This window comes from Puntigrus tetrazona, chromosome 3 (genome assembly GCF_018831695.1).
Source record: "Puntigrus tetrazona isolate hp1 chromosome 3, ASM1883169v1, whole genome shotgun sequence".
Taxonomy (NCBI): domain Eukaryota; kingdom Metazoa; phylum Chordata; class Actinopteri; order Cypriniformes; family Cyprinidae; genus Puntigrus; species Puntigrus tetrazona.
Window position 1 is genome coordinate 10,978,149 of NC_056701.1, and position 24,396 is coordinate 11,002,544.

The window sequence follows — 24,396 nt, forward strand, 5'->3', positions numbered from 1 at the left end:
TGCTTGCCAAGGGAGGAGGGAATAAAAGGGATGAAAGATGAGTAAAGTGTGGGAGAAAGAAAAGTCAGGGTGACCGACATATGACGAACCACCATGCCTGAACCGAAGAAGCCAGGTAAGCCTCTTTAAGTTCGCTTCAACATCGATTTTACATTTAACACTACGCTATATTTTTATCGCCACTATTTAACGTTAATGTAAATGATGCTCTTTTACTCTGACTGGCAGAATGCTTGAGTGTCTGGCCCATCCATAAAGATATCCATTTGTTGATCATTTCATTCATCGAGCTGAATTACTTAAATCAACTAATTCGCATTTTTTGTTAGCAAACTACCCGCTAGGGCTGAGAAATGTTGCTTTAGTTGCATAAAGCGTAAATCAAGGGTCTGAATGTGTAACTTGTTGTAGAGAGATGTTTAGATGGTCTCGGCTGTGACAGGCGCTGAAAGATGAGTTTTATAGGTTGGGTTGGCAGCAGCAGGAGTGAGAGGTCAATTTTCAGTTTGGGGTTTGGCAGTATGGGCGATTAGACAGAGGAGATACACAGTTTGAATTACGATTGTGACGATTACTTTGAGGCTGGGAAACAGTACACAACTTCCAAAATCTCAAGAGGTTTTAAAACACTAGGCGTACACTTGTTGACTTTGTATATGGTGACAGGAAAACCAGGCATGATACGGTAAAACCGTAAGGTGATTTTAAACACAAACTCACACAGAAACATGCGCCTTGTTGCTAGACTTGTGACAAACGGAAACAGTATGTGTTCTTAAACTGACTCTAAATCCTCCAACTGTCTGGAGTCATCATCTAAATCTGTGTCCATGCGATTTTCTGCAAAACTGGTCAGATGTGAGCTCCCAAAATCCGTAGACTGACTCTGACTTCTGGCAAGTAAAGGCAGCTCCTTCAGAACCGTTACTCAGGCAATGCTGTGCTGTATTTTCCAGCCTTCAATCATTCCGGCTAATTATTAACCAATGGAAAAATACTTTTCTGTAATAAAATGATCAGAGCTAGAATCACCAAGAGGACTCATTATGTGTGAACGCTCAAAAGATATCGCATAAAGCTGCGTGAAAATGTTCGCCTGCAGAAAGTCCTTCTTTCAAACACTCAATTCTTGATTGACCCCGCAGGTGACATCCTGATCATTATGAAAATGAATGTATTGATTGGAGGAGTGCACAATTAAAAATCAATAGCATATCAAGTACGGTCCTCAAAGCATTAATGCTGATATTTGGAGGGGGTTAGTTTTGAACATATACAGTATGATTTCATTTGCTGGCACTCATACAGAGGTTAAAGCTTTTCCTGCCACACCTTTTTATGGAGCTTTTAAGGAGAGTGAATTGCAGGCATTGAAGTGTAACCAGGAGATGCAATCATTAGCATCAAATATCAGAAGTTGATGTCAAAGGAAACAAATGCTCAGCCATGTAATGACGCTGTGAACTTGTGTGTCTCACCGAGGCTCTAAAATATGACCTTATTCATTTTCATTGTGCGGTACATGTCTTGAGGAGAAAAGAAATGACAGATTTGACAGACACAGAAAAATCTTCAGGTGGAAGAAGCGGAGCTATTCGGGTATAGGTTGCGTTTCAAATCAAGTCATCCTCATGGAGAAGTCATTACTCCAGCAACAGCAGGATAATCAGCAAAAACGCCGCTATGCAGTAACACTCTCAAAATGCATTTAATGTACAGGGAAGTAATTGTGGCTGTAAGCTGCTTATCGGTGGATGCTGTTAAGGAAAACAGATCAGAATGTTTGTAATTACTGTAAATGGAACTGCAAATTCCAGATACTAGAAAGATGCAATAATAACCATTTTCTGTAAACTGAACCAAATATAAAGAATGATTAAAAATAAATATATTATTTTATTTTTAATTATTTGTTAAAATGGCTAAAACTCATTTATAGAAATAATTTAACAGGGCTAATCAGAAAACACAGATACAAAAGAAAACTGCATAGTGAAAAAATTTAAATTTCCATAGCATGATATTTGTATTATTATTTCATGTTTATGTAGCAAATTAAAATGCATAGGACATATTTATAGGGAGAATTTTTTTTTTTTTTAATTAATATTTTATTCTTTCTAGCCTTCTGCTTTAACACATGAACTGGTCTATGATGTAAAAAGTTCAGTACATCAGTTGGTTGTCATGGGTGTGTATACAGCAAACAAATGTCTCCTGAGCATGACCCTTTTAAAAGCACGCAAGGTCATTTTAATGTTTTTGGTCTTACGGCACCATCCCCTCTTGAGATCTGCCTCGTCTCTGTTATGATTCAGTTTTTCCTCAGCCTCGTGACTCCGTGTTAATCTCAGTCGGAGAGCATGACATCAGAGTGTCAAATAACTGGATCATTTTAACCGGAGCATAACCCGTTGTGTCTTCTTTTGTGCCTATATTCTTTCAGGTCGCTCTTTCATTTTCTCATTCATCCTACCTCCACACTTCAGACCACACATGAGGCCCCTCTTTTAGCTTATTGCTTTTTACAGATCGCATTTACCACCCTCCACTCAAGTCCCCCAGTCACATACACAGGCCACTTTGCTCAGAGTGGGGAACTGTCAAGATAAAGTCTGTCTGGATCTCCTGAAGCCATAGTGACTGGCAAGGAGCACGATTCCTTAATAAACAGCTTCCAGAATAGCCCGACGGCCTTGAGCAGCTTTTAGGAGGGTATGCGATTTTACAAATGGGCATGTTGACAGTGGAGAAGCGTTTAGAGATGTGTGTCTCTGCATATTGCTCTATGATTACGGATACGCTGTAATGATAGTACTGTAATAGAGGGTCAAGGCAGTGCTATAAAAATGTGCATTTGCCTTAATATTGGATTGGGGCTGAAATGAAGCCCATGTGATATGTCACATTACTGCAAATGTCTTCACAAAGAGTCTAATATCATATCTAAGCTTTACCGTAATAGTCAAATGTCCGGCCTGTGACTGTTGATGAGTGAAGGATTCCTTTAGATTTCTTAAGCGTCCTAAAATGATTATTTGCTTGTGCTGTTTAAGCATATTCTGTGACGATATTGAGGCTCTTTTCCCATAAGCCTGTGTTGCCCTGCCAGGCTGTAATAATGTTGTTTCTGTCCTGGCAGGACAACAAGAGTCTGGTTCCCTGTAACCCTGCTAATGAAACACCCAGAGTATTGAGTTATTAGGGAAGTTTAAGCCTCTTATTTGCCATCTGAAGTGTCATTATTATGGTGCTCCCTTTTCCCAAATCTCACTATTTTCACCACAACACAGCGCAGAATGGCACAGACAGTCTCTGTGAACTCTTTGATCCAAGGCGGACATATTCTTTCTCCATCCTCTTATTTGACCCACAGACACAGATATTTAGTTATACATTTGCTATTGTTTCTTAACCAGGGATCCACTAGAGGGCCTCAGTACACCTTTAAGGGGGCTGCAAGATGCCTTAGTTTGTTTTTAATTATTTATATAAAGAAATTTATATAAATGTAGTAAAGCTCTTAGCCTGAAAAAAAAAATATATACATATATATACACACACACACACACACACACACACACATATGAAGATTTTATTCGCATAAACAGATAAATCTAAAATAATGCTTTTTATTATATTATCATGTTGAATTGTGTTTTATTGTGTTAGTTCTTCTTTTTTTAGTTATTTAAAAAAACATAAAAAACAGCAACTGCAGCTTGATTGAGATTAATTGTACAATGCATAATGAAAAAACGTTTTTTACGAATTGTTAAAAATAGAGCTCTGAATAGAATATATAGAATCGAATCACTCACACACACACACACACACACACACACATACACACATATACATTCATAATATATTAATTTATAACCTACAAAACTCTTTCGAAAAATCTACTAAAAGCTTTGGAAAGTCATGCAAATTCATAGTTCATAAAACAGATTTATTCAGATACTGCTAACAAAACTACTGACAAATTCACATAGACAAATGACATAAAAATATACAGTATATTTATACATGCATGTATTTACGTACAGATTTTTCCAGCTGGTGGCATCTTTGGACATCCCCAAAGGGAGGCTTTGTATACCTGAAAATCCCAAGTAATCCCATCCCCCAACCCCCCTTAGACACATACACACACGCACATATACAGTAACAGCGTCTTAACATTCAATGTCTCATTTCCAGCCGGGGTAGTGTAGCATTACCTCATACCCGTTAACATCACAATGCACTCCTCGGCATGTGTCTCCTTCATGATGGATCACACGCAGATGTGTGAGCACTTGCTTTTTGTGTGTTTTAGAATATGTCCTCCGACTTAATGTACGCAACGGGCTATGCACTGCTTGACCCGATATCGTCGTATGACTATATTCATAAACCCTGTTGCATATATATCCAGCCTCGCTCAGTCTTCCTCCTGGAAATCTGGAATCATGAAATATTCAAGGGAACCCAATGACCTTGATTAGCTGGTTCATGAGTATTTGATTAGATTTTAACTAAACTCGGCAGGAAGGTAAATCTCCTCGAGCGCCTGACAAAACCACTGCGCTAATTTATATCTATTTATCTCTGTTAGGTCGTCAACCTTTCCTTCACCGCCAAAAATCTCAGCACCCACAGTATAAATAATTTCCATTTATGTAGAAGCAACATGTCCATTTAGCAAACTGTTAATGCAGCTTTCAGAAGAAAAAGTGTATCTTTAATAATTGAATTGCATAAAGCAATGTAAGTAATAAAGTGTTTGCATGAGTAAGGATGACCCACTTAACTGGGACAAATGTGAAAAAGTTTTGGGAAATCTGACCAAGCTGTTGCTTGCCCTGTTCAGTCCACAACATTTTTTAAATACATTTTTTACTATAACTTGTAGCATTTTTAATAATTACATTTTATTTAATGACATATAATGTAATTAAACATTTAATGTAATTACATTTTTACATTTGTTCATATTTAACCTATATTTTAAATTGTTTAAAAGTATATTATTCATTTGACATTTTCTCACATATAATTGTAATAAATTTGTTTACACTGCAAACAAACACACACACACACACACACACACACACACACACATATATATATATATATATATATATATATATATATATATATATATATATATATATATAGGCCTACATACTTAAAACAATTATCTGTCAAGTATTTAGAAATGTAATTCTTTATACTTAAATATGTAAAAAATCATTATCATCTCCCTGTCCTCAAAAACCTGCTCCAATTTTTTTCCTCCCCATACAAATCCTAATGTGTTCAAATATAATGTGCTCTTCTCACTAATGCATGATGATCACTGGCTGTCAAGTTCAGTTACAAATTTGCTTGCTTTATTAAAAATGCATTGTGAGAGAAGAAAAGAGAAAGAGATCACTGTCAGAAAGAAAAGGGCCATAATTAATCTCAACAACATCATCACATCATAAACTAAACCTTTTGAAATTTATTTTATACGATAGCCTGTCTCAACTTCATAAATACAGGGAGAGAGAATCATTTTAATTAAATAGTTTATTTTAAATGAACGTTTAGCTCATGTAAATATTTTTGCTGAATCAGCTGAAGTGATATTCAGTTGGACAAATTAATTCAAAATTATAACTATTCTTAGAAATGATATAGGTTGTGATTACATACAAAGCATGACCCATAGCAACCGGTGTATTTATATTCTCAGATCAGATGATCGTGATCAAACTGTTTCTGCGTCACCATCTCCCCAAACTTCATCTTTATCCTCACCAGCTCATCTTTCCATGTGTGTAGGAAAGAGATATTTACGATCTATTTCCATAACTCAAATCATCAGTTCTGTCACGCAGAGACTGATAGATATTGTAGCGTTTCTCTTAAGTGTTTCCTCTCGCTGCCAAAAGAATCACTCTCTCCATCCTCATAAAACGGGGAACCTTCATCATGTACTGCCGACCCTCCCCGCACTTGTATCCACTCCAAATGCTTCTAATGCCAAAGACACTCCATCATACAGCCGCTTGTAAAAATAGCTGCTTTCAATCTGGATCTGAGGAGCTGAATGAAGCCTGAGGGAAGTTTTTTTTTTTGTGTGTGTGATATCCTTAGAAACACTACATATATCACTAGGCTGTTCCCATCAGTGTCTGTTTATCCTGAAATTGAAATATTTTAGAAGGAATTCATTATATTCATTTGGCATCAGAGTTGAAATCGTAGGCTGTTACGATAGAAAAACCCTAGTTAATAACAGAATTAGGGTTAAGGGTTAAGGTCCTTGCACACTCAGACTGAAATTTTCATATGCTTTTTTCCAATTTATTATGCTTGCTACTGGTACAACATTGCAGAAACCCGAACCTGATCCGAATTTTTTTAATCATGTACAAAATTTTCAGCGTGAGGTCGTATTTATTTTAACATTTAATTTTGAATGTGAGAATTTCAGACGGTGTGCAAAGACTTTTTTTTAACCCCAAAATGAAAATTCTGTCATTAGTTAATCATCCTCTTTATTTTCTGAACACAAATTAAGATATTTTTTATGAAATTCAAGTGCTTTCTGACCCTCCATAGACAGGAACACCACTTTCAAGGCCCAGAAAGATAGCAAAGACCAAAATAGTCTGTGTGACATCAGGGGTTTTACATTAAAGGGATCATAACATGGATTTTTTTATATGTTCTTTAAGGTTTATTTATAATGGTAATAAAGGTTTTTACCAAATTTTTATTTTCATCCCTGATTCTTACATTCTCTCTAAAATGACCTGTTTTAAGGGGCTTGTCCTCTAAGGCTTGTCAGGAATCAGTTACTGTTATGATTGGCTAACATTTGTACACTGTAAAAAAAAAATATATATAGACCTCCCAACTCAAAATTTTCCATTGGCCCAATTGAATTTCTGCACAATTTTCTGTTGGGACAACTGTTGCCACAATTAAAAAATGATAAGTTCAGTTAGGCCGATGGAAAAATAGAGTCACTAGAATTTTGAGTTGGCAGATGTAATTTTTTTTACAGTGTATTTGATCAAAATAAAAATAATTTACAGACAAAGCGCCATGAAATCATTTACTTATGGATTGTGATTCAGTTGCAGTCAGATATAGTACCATATTTCAATAAATGTTTCTATGTGAGCTCTCAAGGACACTTTGTCTTGTTTACAGAACAAAATGCTCCTATAAATCCTCTGACATGATCCGGGATGCATCAGAAACAAAGTACCTACTTACTCTTTTTGCTGAGATCCTTCTAATATCTGTACAAAGATGCAAACAAGCTGTTTAGACCAAACATGTCTAAGCAAACATTCTTTCACTCCATGTATCATGACTCAAGCACATGGACTATGTCAGAAAGCGAATGCACGTTTCTATATATCTTATGCAAATGTTTGTGACGGGTGACGTCAGCTTGCACCTCATATTTGAAACAAGTCATTTTGGAGCTTGATTGAATAAATGCATGGTTTATAATAAGGAGGAAGTTTTTTAAGCCATGAATCCTGCAGGATGTCTTAATGATAAAGACCTCTTATATGCCTGAAGATCAAGGCAAATTCGATTTCTCATGTTATGAACCCTTTAATTTTACGAAGGTATGCAAATACTTTTTGTATATCTTGTATATAATGTATATAATCAAGAGTACACGCATATGCAGCACTGATGTACATGATTGTGCCGTTCCTTGTTTATTATTATACATTTCAGTTACTTTGCTGTCTATGGAGGGTCAGACAACTCTCAGATTTTGTCAAAAATATCTTAATTTGTGTTCCTAAGGTCTTAAACGTTTGGAATGACATGAGTGTGAGTGATTACAGAATTTAGTTTACTAGTCCATTGAGGGATACTTAATGAGTTGCAACTGGACCACAGACCCTTAACTTAATGGGTTAAGTTAGGACCGGTCAAGACCTAGACCAGGTGCCAGTTGCATAAACCTAGACACCATGTTAAGACTCTGACTTAAGAATTGGATTTACCAACTAGCAGTTGCCAAGGAGTAACCAGTCTTACTTTTATAATACAAATAAGACCAATCTAACTAAATTTTAAGTTATGACCCATCTTGAGTAAAAACAATTAATGACTAACTTGAATAGTGTGAATATGGATAGTCTAAAGAGTTTATGCAACTGGCCCCAGAACTGGGTATGGTTTTCAAATATCTCATTCAATTTGTTTTCGATCTACAAGCATTTAATTCAATTCTGATTAACTTTGATCAGTTAACATTGGCAAATTTCAATGATAATGTATTACAATCTATATCCACAACTCAAATCATTAGTATTGTCATGCAAAGATGAATAAATTATCTCTTAATGCCGGAAATTATAAAGGGATCTTTATAAACTAATACATGAGCAGATCAATTACTAATTTAACAGTTATGATAATACAGCTAGAAACTTAATGCTGTCGATACTAACGAAAAGAACTTTAAATTGCATTTGTTTTAGAAATCAATGAATACAATTATAAACTTATGGGCACATCATTTATAAGAAGCCCATTTCTGCTGCAGAGTTAAAAAAAAAGAAAAGAAAAAAAGTTTGAGATCATTAAGACCCAGATCCAGGCCAAGATCTTAATTGGTTACTGTTATTAGGCACTCTACATTTTGTACCCATACCTAATTTGTTGACAGTTTAAAACATTAATTTGGGATTGGATTGGCCGTATAGCATAAATAACAGTAGGCTGTGCTTTCGAAGTGCAGAGATCACAGTTTTTTTTTTGTATTAGTCACACTTGAAACACATTTGAACCTGACTCTAAACACTCAGACATCCTTTCGGGTTTTGTTTGTATAACACTGTATGCGACAAGTCGGAGTGTATTGGAAACATATATGTGCTGATATGCGAAGGGCATTTGTCGACATTAACGCAGAGCGGTGTGGGTCGACACGTTAACTCAGGACCACTCAGAGTGAGGCCCCCGCTTTCAGACTTGACAATGTTGTGAAAGTCTGTCTTCCTCCACGGGCCTGTCAAAATGGTTGAAATCAGCTGTGAGTGTTATCATATGACATGCTCTCACTTTTGTTTTTAGACAACCTGAACTGAATTCCAGTCGTAAACCGCATCTGTATTTTGGCTCACAAACGACTTTTACCTTTGTTGAAGAAAAAGATAAGCAGTGAAGTGAATGTTATAAGAGATTATCTTTGTGAATATTCCACAGCGGTAAGTCGGATAAGCAGAGTGAGGAAGCGATGAGAGAGAGAGAAAGAGAGAGAGACAGAAAGAGAGAGAGAGGAACGTGGAGTAGAGAGTGATTTGTCAGCAAAGTGAAGGTGAGAGTACTGGCGCTGTAGGCTAATGTAACTAAAACGGGCAAATTCTGAGTGCGGCCACAAATATGATATAGTTTCAAATGCTGATTCTGGATTTCAGCCTGCTCTCAATTTCAGAGCATAAGGTAATTTGCTTTGCTAGGTTTCAGAATAACTGTGTGGCGTCTCTGAAACAACCATGGATTAGCAAAGTAGGCCCTTCCGTGTTTGGAACAGACAGAAATGAATAGGGACGTAAAAATTGATATATTCTCAAGCCTATATATGGAGTATGCGAGGATGGAGATATATGTAATCGTAGATGTTGTATTTATGGAAAAGGATTCACATTATCGACACAGAGAGAGGCATAGGAGACGAGAGGGCATTAGACCACTCGTTTGCACTTTTCTCATATGTTGTTTATGAAACGTACTTTCAGATATCCGAGTCTCCCCTGTGCTAATTTAACACGACCACATTAAACTCAGTTCATCTCTGACCGTCTGGCTCTCTTTCTGTCTCATATGGAAGCCCGCATGTCTGCTCCCTCGGTGTGAGAAAAAAAATAAAAAAGGTCATTTGTGAAAAATAAAGTCACAACTGCAAAGATATAATGTTAGATTTTAAAGTTGTTATATCTATTTTGTTTGTTTTGAGGAGGAGGAAGCAAGCTTGCAAAAGGGCTTCTATATGATTCTGTTTTTATTCCTTTCAGAGAAAAATAATAAAAGTGAGATTATTGTTTTATTTTAGTTCATTTACCAAAACTGATCCAGAAATCACAATTTTTATTACACATTCCTAATAATATTAAGCAAACAAATACAGGTAATTTTATAAAAATTAGTTAATAAGTTTTACACACATTAAAAGTTTATTTTACAGCAAAAGCAGATAACTCCAAAAGTTATTTTTTGACAAAAGCAGATAGATCTAAATTTTATGCTTTAGAATAAAAAAAAAAACACTTATTTAATCTTTGTAATTTCCTCAGATGACAATGTAGATGCCTGAAAAACATTGAAGTGATCATGAATTGTGTGAATGTTATTAAATGGAATTTTTATTTATTATTATTTTATTTTCCTTTCCTTATTTTTCACTTGAATTCTACTTTAGGTTTTAATCCTGACTTCATCCTAAACACACATATTTGAATTAGTGGCTGGGGCTAAATTTATAATACTTGTTTCAATTCTAGGTTTTTCATAATATTGTTATTGTTTCATTTTATCTTTATTTTTACTTTTACTTAAATTTAATTACAATTTTTTTTTCTAGATTTAGTTAACAATAATACTTCATTATGGAAGCAGATCACCCAATTTTATACTAATGACCGAGGCCAAAAAAAAGCCTTTAGGTTTTTTCATAATATTATAATTTTATTCAATTTCTATTTTACTTGAATTAATAACCAAATAAATGTTATTCAATCATAACAATCATAACACTGCTGCTTTTTAAGGTGAATTAGTCTGCAGTACTGTACATCTCATCTGCGTTAGTGTTTTAGCACTAGCATTCCGGCTACACTGGCCTCCATTTGACTTCTTACCTCACCTACACTTTTAGAGTGTGTGTGTGTGTGTGTTGAGTGTGAGTGAGTGTCTGTTAGTGTTTAGCACTGTGGCTATGTGTAGCAGTGACAGGGACCAAGACTAGCAAGATGGAGAGTGCTGACGACTGGAAACCAGAGACGAGCCAACAGTTGAGTTGAGCAAGAGACCAGGAGCCCTTAGAGACTTTAGGTAGAAAAAATATCATTAGCAAAAGTTATCTGTCTTAATATAGCACAGTGTTATTTTAGTATTGTTTTATACTATTGTAGTGTTTAATAATATTTAGAAAAATAATTTATTTTTCAATTTTCTGTTTTTTGTTTAAATGAAAGTTTTTAGTAATTTGTTTATGTTTTAGTAAATTTTTTATGTGTAGTGAATTAAATACTTAAACTTATTTCACGCTTTGTAATATAGCATAATAACATAATGCAATAATAACAATATCATATCATATCATATCATCTTGAGACACATGTTAAGATATTGCTTTAGCAAAAAATAAATGAGTGAGTTAGATACTCAAATCACCACCAGGTTTCTTCTTTAGCTTAACTGGCAAAATTGTCTTGATTTACCAAGGAAATAAAAGATGATTAATAGATGTTTACTTGAGCTCAACAGATGCGAGAGCATGAGTATTATATTGGTTTCCATAGCGACAGCAAACCACATGCACAGCATTGCAGTGGTGTTAGCGAAGGATTTAAGAGGACAGTGCAGTTTTAATGAAAAGCTGACTGGGTCCTCCACCTCAGCAAAGATTTTTAACTACATTTTAGCCAAGCAAATTAACACTGCCAGGCCAATTCATCACGGGTAAGGTGAGAGCTGCTCAGAGCATTTGAGCATTTCCCAGTAGAGTTGTTACAGGTCCCTGTTTGTGTATAGTCTCGACCTTCAGCTGTCTGGTGAGACCGCCGCTCTGTCCTTTTTCGGGTGGACATCTTAGCCAGCTCCTTAGATCCTGAGGCAGGGGAAGCATTTATAAATCGCTGGATAGCCACATCCCGCTCCTCCTCTGGGGCGAGGAGATATACCAGAAGTGCCTGAGCCCCATTAACATATTGCAATCTGAAAGACAAACCTAATCAAAAATAGACGTGTCAGTACTTCGGAATGCAAGCAGATCACGCAATCTGACCCCCAGGGCCGAGGCCAGGTGCAGTGTCTCATATCCTTAACACTAAAAAGTGAAGGTCTGACCACTCCTTCCAGGTCCAGAGTCAATTTGAGGTCAAGACTGTGACTTTGAAGGTGAGGGTGGCACGATGTAGCAAAGTTATTTACACCTACTGTAGACTAGAAGAGAGGCTCGGATGCCTGCACTCCAAAATACTTTCTGCCCTCACTCCATATACTGATTTCTTTTCTTTTCTTTATTTATTTTTTAGCATGCAGCTTTGAAAATAGGTTAGGCCTTCTCAGAAGTGTTTTGATATAATCAATGTTTATACATTTATTCATTGTTACGATTCTGCTCCGAGTCATGTAGCATTTTTTTACCGTTTACCTGCACGGCGTCATGATTTAATCATACACTGTATATTTTACATATAAAGTGTTTACATTTTTGAACATTTCTTTTGATATTAAACAAAAGGAGTCTGACAACAGCCAGTATGCTGTTGAAATATGCTTCAGGCGTCTTAGAGACATTGTTTCAGTTTTTGGATTTTGTCAGTTTTTTCACGTGATTGCAGATGGTGGGATCAGATCTCTGTTGTCAGGCTCCTTGTGCTATGATAAATCTCAATGCATCATTACAGTTAGTGGCAAATGGAATGTAAACGGATATTTCCTACTGACACTCACTATTTAGAAATAACTTGACCAGAGACTTTTGCACAAGTACTGTACATCCAAGAACACTAATAGGAGGTTAACGGTTTCGACTCGTACTTTAACACGGCCTCTTTTGAATGCTGTGATTATAAATTTCATTTCTTTCAGGTGCCAAGGGAGAGAAGGTGGAAGCTCCACCTGCTGGTTTGTACTTGTATTTCTTTACTCTACTAAGTATTTAGAATCTGTTTGATGAAATGAATCATTTATAAGCAGTCAGACTCGCTCTCAGTATGTCTCTTTTTTTTCCACAGATAAGCCTGCCGAAGGTGGGTCACCTGCTCTGAATCTTGTCATGAACGCCATTTGTCTTCATTCAGTCTGTCAAGGGTACAAGAGATAGCTTTGCTTCTACAGCTTTGTGTGTGTGTGTATGTTACGGTGATTAGTCTGTGTTGTAAGGGGTTATGATTAAGTGAGAGCTGTGCTATACATTAATTTAACCTGTTCTAATTCATTTCTAAAAGTAGCTAATACAGGAATCCAAGTAGCAATAAACTTATAATAATTTTCACATATTGACACATATATGCAGTGCATTGCTTAGTCGAACAACAGTATAATTACTCATCATAAGGACGTAATGCATAAAGACTTAATAATGTGGCTGACTTAACTCCTGCTTTTATAAATAGAAGCACAGTCCGCAATAATAAATTTGAATTTAACTATGTATTTATGCAAAACCATATTTATTTACCTTTCTGTGTCTAGATAATACAGTTTACATAAATTACAGTATATTGTTTCTACCTACATAAATAACAATAAAGCCTGCTTAACTCGCTGCCGAAGATGCATTGTAAAAAAAACAACAATCCTGCATGTGCTGTGATATAGAAGATAACTTATTATTGCTGTGCTGCATGCATTTAAAACATGTGTTTAATTACAATCTCATGAAAAGTATATGAGTCATTTTCCAGTTGCAGTGGAGGAAGCTGTCACTGGGCATGTAATGTACAAAAACGTTATATTTAATCTTGAAAAGCAAAACGAAATTTGTCAGTGACGTTTAAGTGTCACTTTTTTATTCTAGAATATTTTTGAACATCTGTAAGAGTATTTAAACAGACATAAATCTATATCTATAAATGCATGTTTCTATGCATTTTTTTTTTACGTTATGTGCACTGAAGCTGACTGGGAGCTTGATTAGGATAATGTAGCTCAATATGAGAGTGAACACTGAGCATACGTGTGTGCAGTTCTTGGTTCCTGAATTTCTGAAAGAGAGCCAAAGCTTATGGGTGAGGCCTGTACACGGTGTAATACGCTGTCAACATGTGTACTTGTTCACCAGATGTGCTTAGGATTCACATTGCAGTGTGGATTTGTGAATTTATGTTAACAGCGTACAGTGACCCCCAAACAGTAAATATCATTGCATTCCACTACTACAACTATCAAAACAAATCACGTTTATTCAAAACCGCTGACATTGTTTGACAGGTACGCTGTCATTCGTTTATTTATCCAGGTTTGTTTACACTTTCTCTCCAGCTTTAGTATCCAGAAACAAGACACCGGGACGTAGTTTGTCATAATGTTGGTGTTTAACCCGTCTCTCTGTATGTGCTGCCTTAACCTCATTATGCTTCCATTGTTTTTTTAAATTTAGATGATGAGGGCCGCGACGGTAAGGGAAAGAAACACTCCTTTTGGCTCGCTCGTGTGTGTGTGCTTATTTGTCAATGTGCAAGTTGCTTCCTGTGACTGTGCATGTGACCAAATGTCAGTCACTGTCTCTGTCGGTGGTCCGCAGGTCTGTCACAGGGGTTCTGACTGGCCAAATCAAGACCAACCAGCAAACAAGTGGTTTGAAATCTGAGACTGCTTTGGCGAATACCAGCAAGTCTGTTTTCATGTTAGTTTATCGGTCACTGAACAGTGGTTTTTAATTTTTTATTAACTTACTATAATAGAAAACAGTCTCGGCTGTCTATTTAAATAAAATTTAGCCAAAGCATCCAGATGAAGAGTATGCTATATTTTAGCCTTTATAGGTGCTGTAAGTAATTTTGGACAAAACTTATTACCTGATTAACAAGCATTAACAAGTTTATGAAGTTTTTTTTTAATATATATTTTAATATGTAGATCATTCTTTAATATTATATTTCTATTCAGCTTAATTTCTTTTCATTTTATTCATTTTATTATATATATATATATTGAGTGGCATACAAAATAATATATTAAACAGTATGTCATTAGACATTAGATATTTACTTTGAATATTGAGTTGAACTGGAAATTAATAGCTATTTCCCTGTAGACTATTAAAACTCTTTGGCCTATCTATCTATCTTCTCTTTCTCTTTTTTTCTTAGAAAGAGGAAGCATGTCTAATTACATAAATGTTTTTAGATTAAAATTGTTTACAGCACCTTAAATTATCCCTTTAATTGTAGCTTTGGACAAAAAGATAACTGGAGAAATTTTGGATATATACGTTGTTTATTAGTTTGTGTATATATCAAGTGTGTATATATCAGAGTGCTGGTGTGCATAAACCAAAATATATTTTATTTCAACCTATGGCCATTTCACAAAATATAATTGCTATACATATAATATTTCATTAAGACTAATTTGGTTGGTGTTACCTTTATGACTTATTTACCATGACAGACATCATCTTGATGTCTTGCAACAATGTTTTATTTTAACCTCTTGGAATTTTTTTTAGAAATGCTGTGACCGTTTAAGAAGCCAAGGTTATGTAGTATACTGATACTCTGAAGTGGTTGTCCCTCTGAAAGTTTCACCATTGGAAATATCTGGATCTGTGTATGAGATCCACTGAAGTGTGTGAGTGTGAGGGTCAGGACATTAAGCAACATGAGATTAGGACACCCAGAACTGGACAAGCATTTTCACAGTGTACATGTTTAGTGGCTGACATTAAACTACTTCTACATCTATTTTATCTGGGTTATGTGTATCTGGGTAAATCATCTTCATAAAATAGGATGGGCGGTTCTAAACTATATAGGAGAGCTTTACGCAAAACAATTTTGAATATAAGCCAAACTATGCATTGCACTGTGATGTCTCATCCTTGTTCAATTGATCAAATTAACTTGCATAAACATAAAACAGAGTCAAACTGTTCTCTGGTTTTATGGAAATGCATGACGTTATCTGCTGGGCCTAATCCCACCACAGAAATTTGTGGCCAGTGCATTTAAAAAAAAGATAGTTTTTCTTTCTTTTAAAGAAAATAAATTTATATTGTCTTTTTCATATTCACTGTGACTTTTTCTATAGATGTGTTATCTGATTCTGAAGGTGAGATGGAAAATAATACAAAAATAATCAGTTTCAAATAATCAGCCATCAAATCCATCCATTTAACTCAATTGTAACCAGCATCAACCAAAAAAAACCACCCACCCATCAGTACCACTATGATTATGATGTTTGCAGGACACTGAAGTGGATTGGTAATGACTGGGTAGTAAAGAATATAACTTAATCAACAGCTGTGCGTTTTCTTCATTTTGAAAAACTGAAGGACAGAAGGACGTCGGTTTCTACATTTATGTGTGTTAGTATGTACAGTATGTGTGTACATAAATGCCTCCTTAAAGGTCAGTCTTAAAAGAGCCATAATGTCATGCCATATATATCTTCCTAATGGTTTCCTTCAATCTTTTTCTCTCTTTTTCTTTGATACAGAATTGCCTGAGGATGGTAAGACACACAAATCCTTTAGCATGTATTGTCAATGACATATACATGAAAAAAAAAATCTTGTCTGTCATGCAAAAGGAAATTGTGTAAGTGTCTTTCACATCCCAGTGCAGATCCTAAAGTGACAGACACACAAAAAAGAAAATTCTGTCATCAATTATTCACCCTCAAAAAAGAACTGTATTCAACACAGAGAAGAAAGTAAGGTTAGTTTGGGAAGACTGGGGGTTAACAAAAAATGACAGAAGTTTTATTTTTGGGTGAACTATCATTTTATGGATCTGGAAGGGTTGAAAGGTGAGAGTCAATAGTCAGTAGTTGTGTTAGACGGTGCTAAATGTTTTAGGAAGCTTTACCTCAGGCTGCTTACATGTCAATATGACTAGCAAATATCATGAATGATTCACTGTTTTCAGCCTCTTTTCATTCCTGGTTGACTGTAGCTGTAGTGTCCATTAATGTGGGCTTTCAGCAGTTCATATCAGTTTACATTGTTTCTCTGACTCTGCCGGTAGAACATGTCCCAGGAGAAGAGCCTCAGCTGTCTCAGATAAGTGGGCTGTTTGTGGAGAAGCCTCAGACTGTCACTGCTGTTAAAGGTGAGATTGTGAACTGTCCGTAGATGCACTGCTGAATTCACTCCAAGATTTGTGTCATGTACAATATCTTTTCAGCGTGATTCTGCAAATTCTGTTCTTACGCCACTAAACGGTGCCTGTCTTTCTAATTGAGTTACTGAATTCATCTATTGGTCAATTCATTCAGAGCAATTATACATTTAGGAAAAATAAAAGTGACTGCATTTATGAATGAGTCATTGAATCATTTACCATTTCATTCAATGTAATGTTATTTACTGAAAGGTATGTAGATCAATAAAAATCATGACTTTAAATAGAAAATGCAGGGTCCTCATTCACACGTCATATGACTTAATGATTTATTGATATTTTTAGTATAAAAAAAGCACAAATGGATCAGTCTGTTCCTTTTGTGTTAAAAAAAGTCCATAAATAATTAAAGAGTATACAAGTGTGTGCAGTAGCACTCTGGCTATAAAAAGGGTAGATCGAAAGTTCTGTCATTTACTTATGTAATTTTATTTGTAACAGGGAAAAATATCACATTTGTGGCTAAGGTGGACTCCTCTCAGATGCTGAGGAAGCCAACTATGAAGTGGCTGAAGGGGAAATGGATGGATCTGGGCAGCAAGGCTGGAAAACACCTGCAGTTCAAGGAAACCTACGACAGGAACACCAAGGTGTGTGAAGAACAGTTCGTATTATTTGAGATTTGTTCATTAACGTAACACAGATCAGAGTTAATATTTATATTTCTTGATGCCAGATATACACCTATGAGATGACCATTGTTAAGGTTGTGGATGGAGATGCAGGAGGTTATCGTTGTGAGGTCACTTCCAAAGACAAGTGTGACAGCTGCACGTTTGACATCTCTGTCGAAGGTAGGACATTTTGCAGCTGTTGGTAAATTAAAATAACATTCGACATATTGTGATGTACAAATAGATTCACTCTTAGGTTATGACTGATTCTGGCTAGTAATTAGTAATTAGTTTGAAACACTTGATATAAATAATTTATAATGCAGTTTTCAGATGAATAAAGGACAGTTAACATACACATGGTGTGTGTGTGTGTGTGTGTGTGTGTGTGCATGTATGTGTGCACATTTTACTGCAAGTCTAGAGATGATTCATTATTCAGTAGGTATTTAGCTGATTAGATCCTCTCCTGTTAGTTTCACAGCACTTAGTAAATCAGCACTACACATTTATTGGCTTTGACGGTAATCAGATTGTGGAGCAAATCAAACACTCACAGTTTCTCATCATCATCATCATCATCATCATCATCGTCATAATGTATTTCATCTTCTCCTTCAGCTGCTGAAGAGACACAGCAAACAAACATTTTGGAGGCGTTCAAACGATCGTAAGTTTGTTTGTGTGTTTGTGTCTCTTACTCATTTGTAAATGATAGATGTGTTGATGTCACATTATTATTGTTTATGGTCTCTGTTTGAAGGAATTTTTATTCATATTATCAGTGCGTCTTTATGTTTAGATGCTGCCCCTGTAGGTGAACATAAATTTAGAGCTCATGCTCCTCATGTTCATACAAGCAAGATTGTATAATACTTTTGCATATCATTAAGGGAGCTTTAAATTGCCAGAAGCTGCTCTTCTGAGCAGTAATCACATGGAGTGATTGAGAGATGTTTTTCCTCATGTCTGAGAGTTTGACTCCAGGTCCAGCTCCGGGAAGTCTTTGTTTAGCCCCAGGACTGAGCCAGGCTTCTTGATCTACTCTTGAGGTCTTCAAACAGTAGAGCATGATGCTAGCAATACTATAGGTTTGAGTTCCAGGGAATGCATGAACCAATAAAATGCATATCTTGAATGCAGCGTTAGTCGTTTCAGATGAAGTTGTCGCCAAATTCATAACAAATTCATATTCATGTATCCTTGATATATATAAAGGTTCATTGGATGTTCTTCATGAAACTTTATTTTGAAAAAACCTGAGAGTATGAGAATGTATAATAGTGAGCATCTGTTATGTGAGTTTATGGTAGCTATACAGTAAACAGTATTATTAAAAAATTATGTACTCCTAATTGTTTATTATTCCTTTTTTAATTACCTTCTGTCATCCTTAGGGGAGATGCAGGAGAGGATGCAGGTGATCTGGACTTCAGTGGTTTACTCAAGAAAAGGTTTGGAAGATGTTCTACACACTCATGTTTTTATCGTCTTAGTCTTTGACCATCATGCTTTCTTCAAATTGCATACATAGTAATCACTGCCTCATTACAATTAATTGTGTCATTCAACGTAGAAATTCAATATAGGTTTTACCATTAACCATTAGTTCTGTCTGGGGTCTGAGAAATATGGATGAGTCATATATGCATATTTCATGGTATAACAGAGCAGCCTCATTAATATCAGCATACTCAGTTTTGAGTAGGTCATGCAAACTTATTAATAGAATTTGAAGGAAGCACAACATCAATGGGGTCCCTAGGACTCAAGATAAAACATGATTCGGAACTAAATATGAACATTTTTGGACTCCATCTGCCTCAGAGAGAGGAAGCAGAAGGAGGAGCCTGAGATCGATGTGGATGTGTGGGAGATCCTGAAAAATGCCAAGCCATGTGACTATGAGAAGATTGCCTTTGAGTACGGCATCACTGATCTCAGGGGCATGCTCAAAAGACTCAAGAAGATGAAAAAGGTGGAGCCTAAAAAGAGCGATGGTGAGACAAATGACAGACATACATGGTTCCTCACACACATGTACACATGAAGGGTTCAATTCATGCAATTATGTTAATAAACCAAACCAAACAGATTTGAACTTGGTGGGCGATTATTGTAATGGACTGAATATGTTTGTGCTGCTTCTGTTTTAAGCCTTCTTAAAGAAGTTGGATCCTGCTTACTCTGTGGAGAAAGGAAAGAAAATACAGCTTACTGTGGAGCTGGCTGACCCCAATGCTCAAGTCAAATGGCTGAAAAATGGACAGGAGATCAAACCTTCAGCTAAGTATGCCCCTTTGTATTTAAAAATACTGGAATAAATGGTTTTACATAGCACTCAAAGGCGCACTCATCATTTTGTTGGTTGTTGCTTTACATGATGTTTGTACTAAATATCTCACTTTCTGTTAGATATATCTTTGAGAGTGTGGGTGGTATCCGCAAGCTCACTATTAACAAGTGCACCCTCGCTGATGATGCCGCGTATGAGTGTGTGGTTGGAGAGGAGAAGAGTTTCACTGAGGTCTTTGTCCAAGGTACACCATTGTCGCTATCTTTATCATCATCAACATCAATGGCATCATTAGCACACCCCTTTTTGTAATTTCATTTGTTCTTTCTGCTTATCTGTCACTGTCCTGTCTGTCCCTAAGTGGTAGCCATCTGCCTATTGATTATTTTAAAACTCTTGTCTATGTCGTCTGTCCTTACCTTGTTTTTACTTGAGCCATTTCTTTTGAGCCTAGTCTCTGTGTCTGTCCCCGTTTTAGTATTTGTATCTTTTTTCCTATTTATTCATGGATATGTGACATTTTAGCTGCCATCAGCTCCAGAAGCTCATCTGTACTTTGATGTAAATGTTGTTCATTTTACTGTGTTTGATTGTAACCACTTATTGGTGTGTTTATATGAACAGAACCACCTGTCACTATCACTAAGATGTTGGATGATGTCCATGTGGTGGTTGGGGAGAAGGTGGAGTTTGAGGTTGAAGTGTCTGAGGAAGGAGCCAATGTGAAATGGTGAGATACTGGACCAAGCTGACAGCACTTAACTGGTCAATTGGTCATCTGCTTGTTTAGTTCATTAAATAGGCCTACAAATTAACTGACAAACTGACTAAATTAAGTTTATTATATCAAGGTCAACATCACTAATTATTGTCATTGAACATTAACAAGCCATTATTAACATTAAATAGACTAAACTGTAAAATATCTGGCTGCTTTTTTGTTTTCCATTTATTACCAACAATTATAGAATACAATGACTCATTTAGCAGCTACTGTGGTTATGTCAAAAACACAGAAACCTATTAGCCTATAATAAATGCCACATTTAGTTTCAGATTATGCATTTTTCTCTGTCATTACCTCTCTCTGTTTAAATGAGTAATGTGGCTGAGCACTGTCTGTGACTGCTTGTGCTTTTTGACATCTCTGCTCATGTTCAGACAAGCAGTTGTAAACATTACCAGTCTTACATACTCTTCATGACATAATTTTCTAAGATTAGTTTTAAGTTTTAAGATTAATTTACATGCTAAATAAATGATAAACGCTCTTGTAGATCAATCCTCTCTATACAATTACAGTATCATACGTATCTTTTGAGGTGGTTTTCCACTGTATCAAAGGCCTGGACAAACAGTCTTTTCTCTTGCTCTACATCTTTCCATACTGTCTTATTTTATCTTCAGATCTTGGCATAGATTGCCTTCCTCAGTTTCTTATGAACATTATTTCCATCTTTGTCCCTCTCTGTCTCTCTTCATCTCTCTCAGGATGAAGGATGGAGTGGAACTGAGCCGAGATGGAAAGTATCGCTTTAAGAAAGATGGGACAAAGCACTGGCTCATCATCAATGAGGCAACCACAGAGGACATTGGAACATACTATGTGTACACCAGTGGGGGGGAGTCCAAGGGAGAGCTGGAAGTGGAAGGTACTTGTTTTGATAGAGTAAAATGATAATTCTCCCTTCTTAATACTTCCACCATTTGGCTGGTATTTCAGTTAAGTTTCTGTATTTATTTTTAGTATGAATTCACTCCTTGTCCTTCTTTCTTTTCCTTTTTCTCTATTATAGAGAAGGAACTGGAGGTTTTGCAGAGTATAGCTGATCTGACACTGAAGGCAGCAGAACAGGCTGTTTTTAAGTGTGAAGTGTCAGATGAGAAAGTGACTGGCAAGTGGTTTAAAGATGGGGTGGAGGTCATTGCCAGCGACCGCATCAAAATGACACACATCGGCAGGTATAGCGGTCCACTTACAGCTACCCTTATCGATTCACGCATAAGCAGGATCACCTCGTCCTTGACCTCACCAATATTGCTCTATTCCAGGACACTAAAACCGATTAGTCATAAAGTATCCATTATGCTCCTTCTTTCTGAAAGAATTGTATTATTTCAGTAGTGTATTCGTTGCTTTTTGGTAAAATGTTGTGGTAACAAATTTTAATCCTGGTATCTCAGGACTCACAAACTGGTGATAGATGATGTGAAACCTGAAGATGCAGGAGATTACACCTTTGTACCAGATGGTTATGCTCTTTCTCTTTCTGCCAAACTCAACTTCTTGGGTACGACAGAGTTTTCTTCTTTTTTTTAATCAAATTTAAAATTTCAGCATTCACCTAGCTTTATACTTTTGTGCCCACAGAGATCAAGATTGATTATGTTCCTCGTCAAGGTAAATGTCTTACCTGCATTAAATCTAACAATATAATTTGTGTAAGGGCGACATATTTTTTAACAACACAATTCTTTCATCACCCAGAACCACCCAAAATTCACCTGGACACCACTGGCAGCTTTGTCAACAAAAACACCATTATCGTTGTTGCAGGAAACAAGCTCCGGTTTGATGTTGACATTACAGGGGATCCCCCTCCCACTGTGTGCTGGAAAAAAGGAGATACAGTGAGAGCTTGCTGGCATATTGTCACATACTGTCATCTTATGTAAAGCCAACAACACATATGGGCTTGTTTTCATATCAGATTCAGTGAGAAAAACCTGCTGAAAAGCCCAGCAGTGCTTGTTCTAGCATATGTTGTATTTTAAATTGTGTCTCTGCCACTGTACCTTAACCATCAAGAGTCAACCAGCTTACCCATGCTAAGGACTCCACTGATTACACCTAGACCAGGGGTAGGCAAGTTTGGTCCCAGAGAGACGCAGTCCTGCCCCCGAACTTGCCTACCCCTGACCTAGATCAACACAAAACCAGCATGGAAATTCATCCTCGTTTTTCCAGCAAGAAAATATTCTCGAAATCACATAGGATATTGAAATCAACTTTGAAATGTAGCATCTCCAGCATATCAGCTTGCTTGAAAGAATGACATTTGTATGATGCAGGAGATCTCTGAAGCTGAAGGGCGTGTGAGAGTGGAGACCAGGAAGAACCTGAGCTGCTTTGTTATTGAAGGGGCAGAGAGATCTGATGAGGGTCTCTATCATATCACTGTAACCAACCCGGCAGGAGAGGACAAGGCTGATGTCATGGTGAAAATTGTTGGTGAGTTCAACGATCTGCAACCTTCTCCTTTTTAGTAATTCAAGCTTACTATCTCTTCCTTACCATGGTACTTTTTCTGTGCTGTGTTCAGATGTACCCGATCCACCTGAGAATGTGAAATGCACTGGAGTGGGTGAGGACACTGCTTCTATCCAATGGGAACCACCCAAATTTGATGGTGGAGTTCCAGTAAAAGGTGAAACATATACTCACTGTTTATGTTTGTCTCCAAGTTGGCATCTAATCTTTGATAATCTTTAGCAGTATCCACTTGCTTTTTTTTTAAACATCCTCAGAAAATTATAATTGGGTTATGAATTATAATCATACATATATTGGAAACCACACTTTTGCTGTACATTCAAGGTTACCTAATGGAGAGAAAGAAGAAGGGCTCTTCCAGATGGACAAAGCTGAACTTTGACATTTATGAGTCCACAACATATGAGGCTAAGAAGATGATTGAGGGGGTGTTATATGAGATGAGGGTGTTTGCTGTTAATGGTATTGGCATGTCCCAGCCCAGTGCCAACTCCAAACCCTTCATGCCCATTGGTTAGTTCCTCATCAGACTGTCTGTCACAACTTTTATTTTATTTTATTGCATTTTCAATTCAGGTCATATATTTTAATTCATTTAACATTCATTCTTTTGGTTTTTCTTTTTCTTTATAGCACCAACAAGTGAACCAACACGGCTGACAGTGGATGATATTACAGATGGTACCTGTGCTCTAAAATGGCTTCCCCCAGAGAGAATTGGAGCCGGTGGCATTGACGGGTATATCATTGAATATTGCATTGAGGGAGGTGAGGCACTTTGCTATAAAGCTGACATAGAGTGCAGTCTCAGTGAAGTAATCGTTTTTGATCATTTTTTGACATGTTTACATATCTTGTTGTTGTGCCGCTCGCTTTGCTCCTGGTGGAACTCACAGCCACTGAGTGGGTGCAGGCCAACGAGACCCCTGTTGAGAAGAATAGTTACAGGGTCAGAGGTCTGCCCGTTGGAGAGAAGATGCTGTTCAGGGTGACAGCTGTGAACATCGCTGGTCGTAGCCCTCCAGCTGTGTTGGCGCAAGCTGTCACGATTCGGGAGATTGTCGGTGAGACTCGCACACATGCATACTTGCACACAAACAACATGCAACATGTTCG

The 24,396-nt window shown here is 36.7% G+C and overlaps 1 protein-coding gene across 3 annotated transcripts in view; it reads left to right on the forward strand.

Moving 5' to 3' along the window:
- Positions 1–24,396, forward strand: part of mybpc2a (myosin binding protein Ca) — a 28,486-nt gene continuing 4,090 nt past the window's right edge. The window contains exons 1-24 of one of the 3 annotated variants that reach the window (XM_043231371.1): positions 1–115; positions 12,835–12,870; positions 12,981–12,995; positions 14,348–14,365; positions 16,411–16,425; positions 16,941–17,024; positions 17,538–17,686; positions 17,773–17,890; positions 18,332–18,380; positions 19,108–19,164; positions 19,538–19,710; positions 19,868–20,000; positions 20,126–20,250; positions 20,631–20,736; positions 21,498–21,658; positions 21,803–21,968; positions 22,191–22,297; positions 22,378–22,407; positions 22,495–22,637; positions 23,079–23,238; positions 23,330–23,434; positions 23,605–23,793; positions 23,914–24,048; positions 24,177–24,344. In XM_043231371.1, coding sequence (XP_043087306.1) covers positions 94–115; positions 12,835–12,870; positions 12,981–12,995; positions 14,348–14,365; positions 16,411–16,425; positions 16,941–17,024; positions 17,538–17,686; positions 17,773–17,890; positions 18,332–18,380; positions 19,108–19,164; positions 19,538–19,710; positions 19,868–20,000; positions 20,126–20,250; positions 20,631–20,736; positions 21,498–21,658; positions 21,803–21,968; positions 22,191–22,297; positions 22,378–22,407; positions 22,495–22,637; positions 23,079–23,238; positions 23,330–23,434; positions 23,605–23,793; positions 23,914–24,048; positions 24,177–24,344 — 2,464 coding nt within the window. In that variant the 5' untranslated portion in view covers positions 1–93. The remainder of the gene's footprint in view (positions 116–12,834; positions 12,871–12,980; positions 12,996–14,347; positions 14,366–16,410; positions 16,426–16,940; positions 17,025–17,537; positions 17,687–17,772; positions 17,891–18,331; positions 18,381–19,107; positions 19,165–19,537; positions 19,711–19,867; positions 20,001–20,125; positions 20,251–20,630; positions 20,737–21,497; positions 21,659–21,802; positions 21,969–22,190; positions 22,298–22,377; positions 22,408–22,494; positions 22,638–23,078; positions 23,239–23,329; positions 23,435–23,604; positions 23,794–23,913; positions 24,049–24,176; positions 24,345–24,396) is intronic. The other 2 variants (XM_043231377.1, XM_043231384.1) reach the window with 2 other exon arrangements.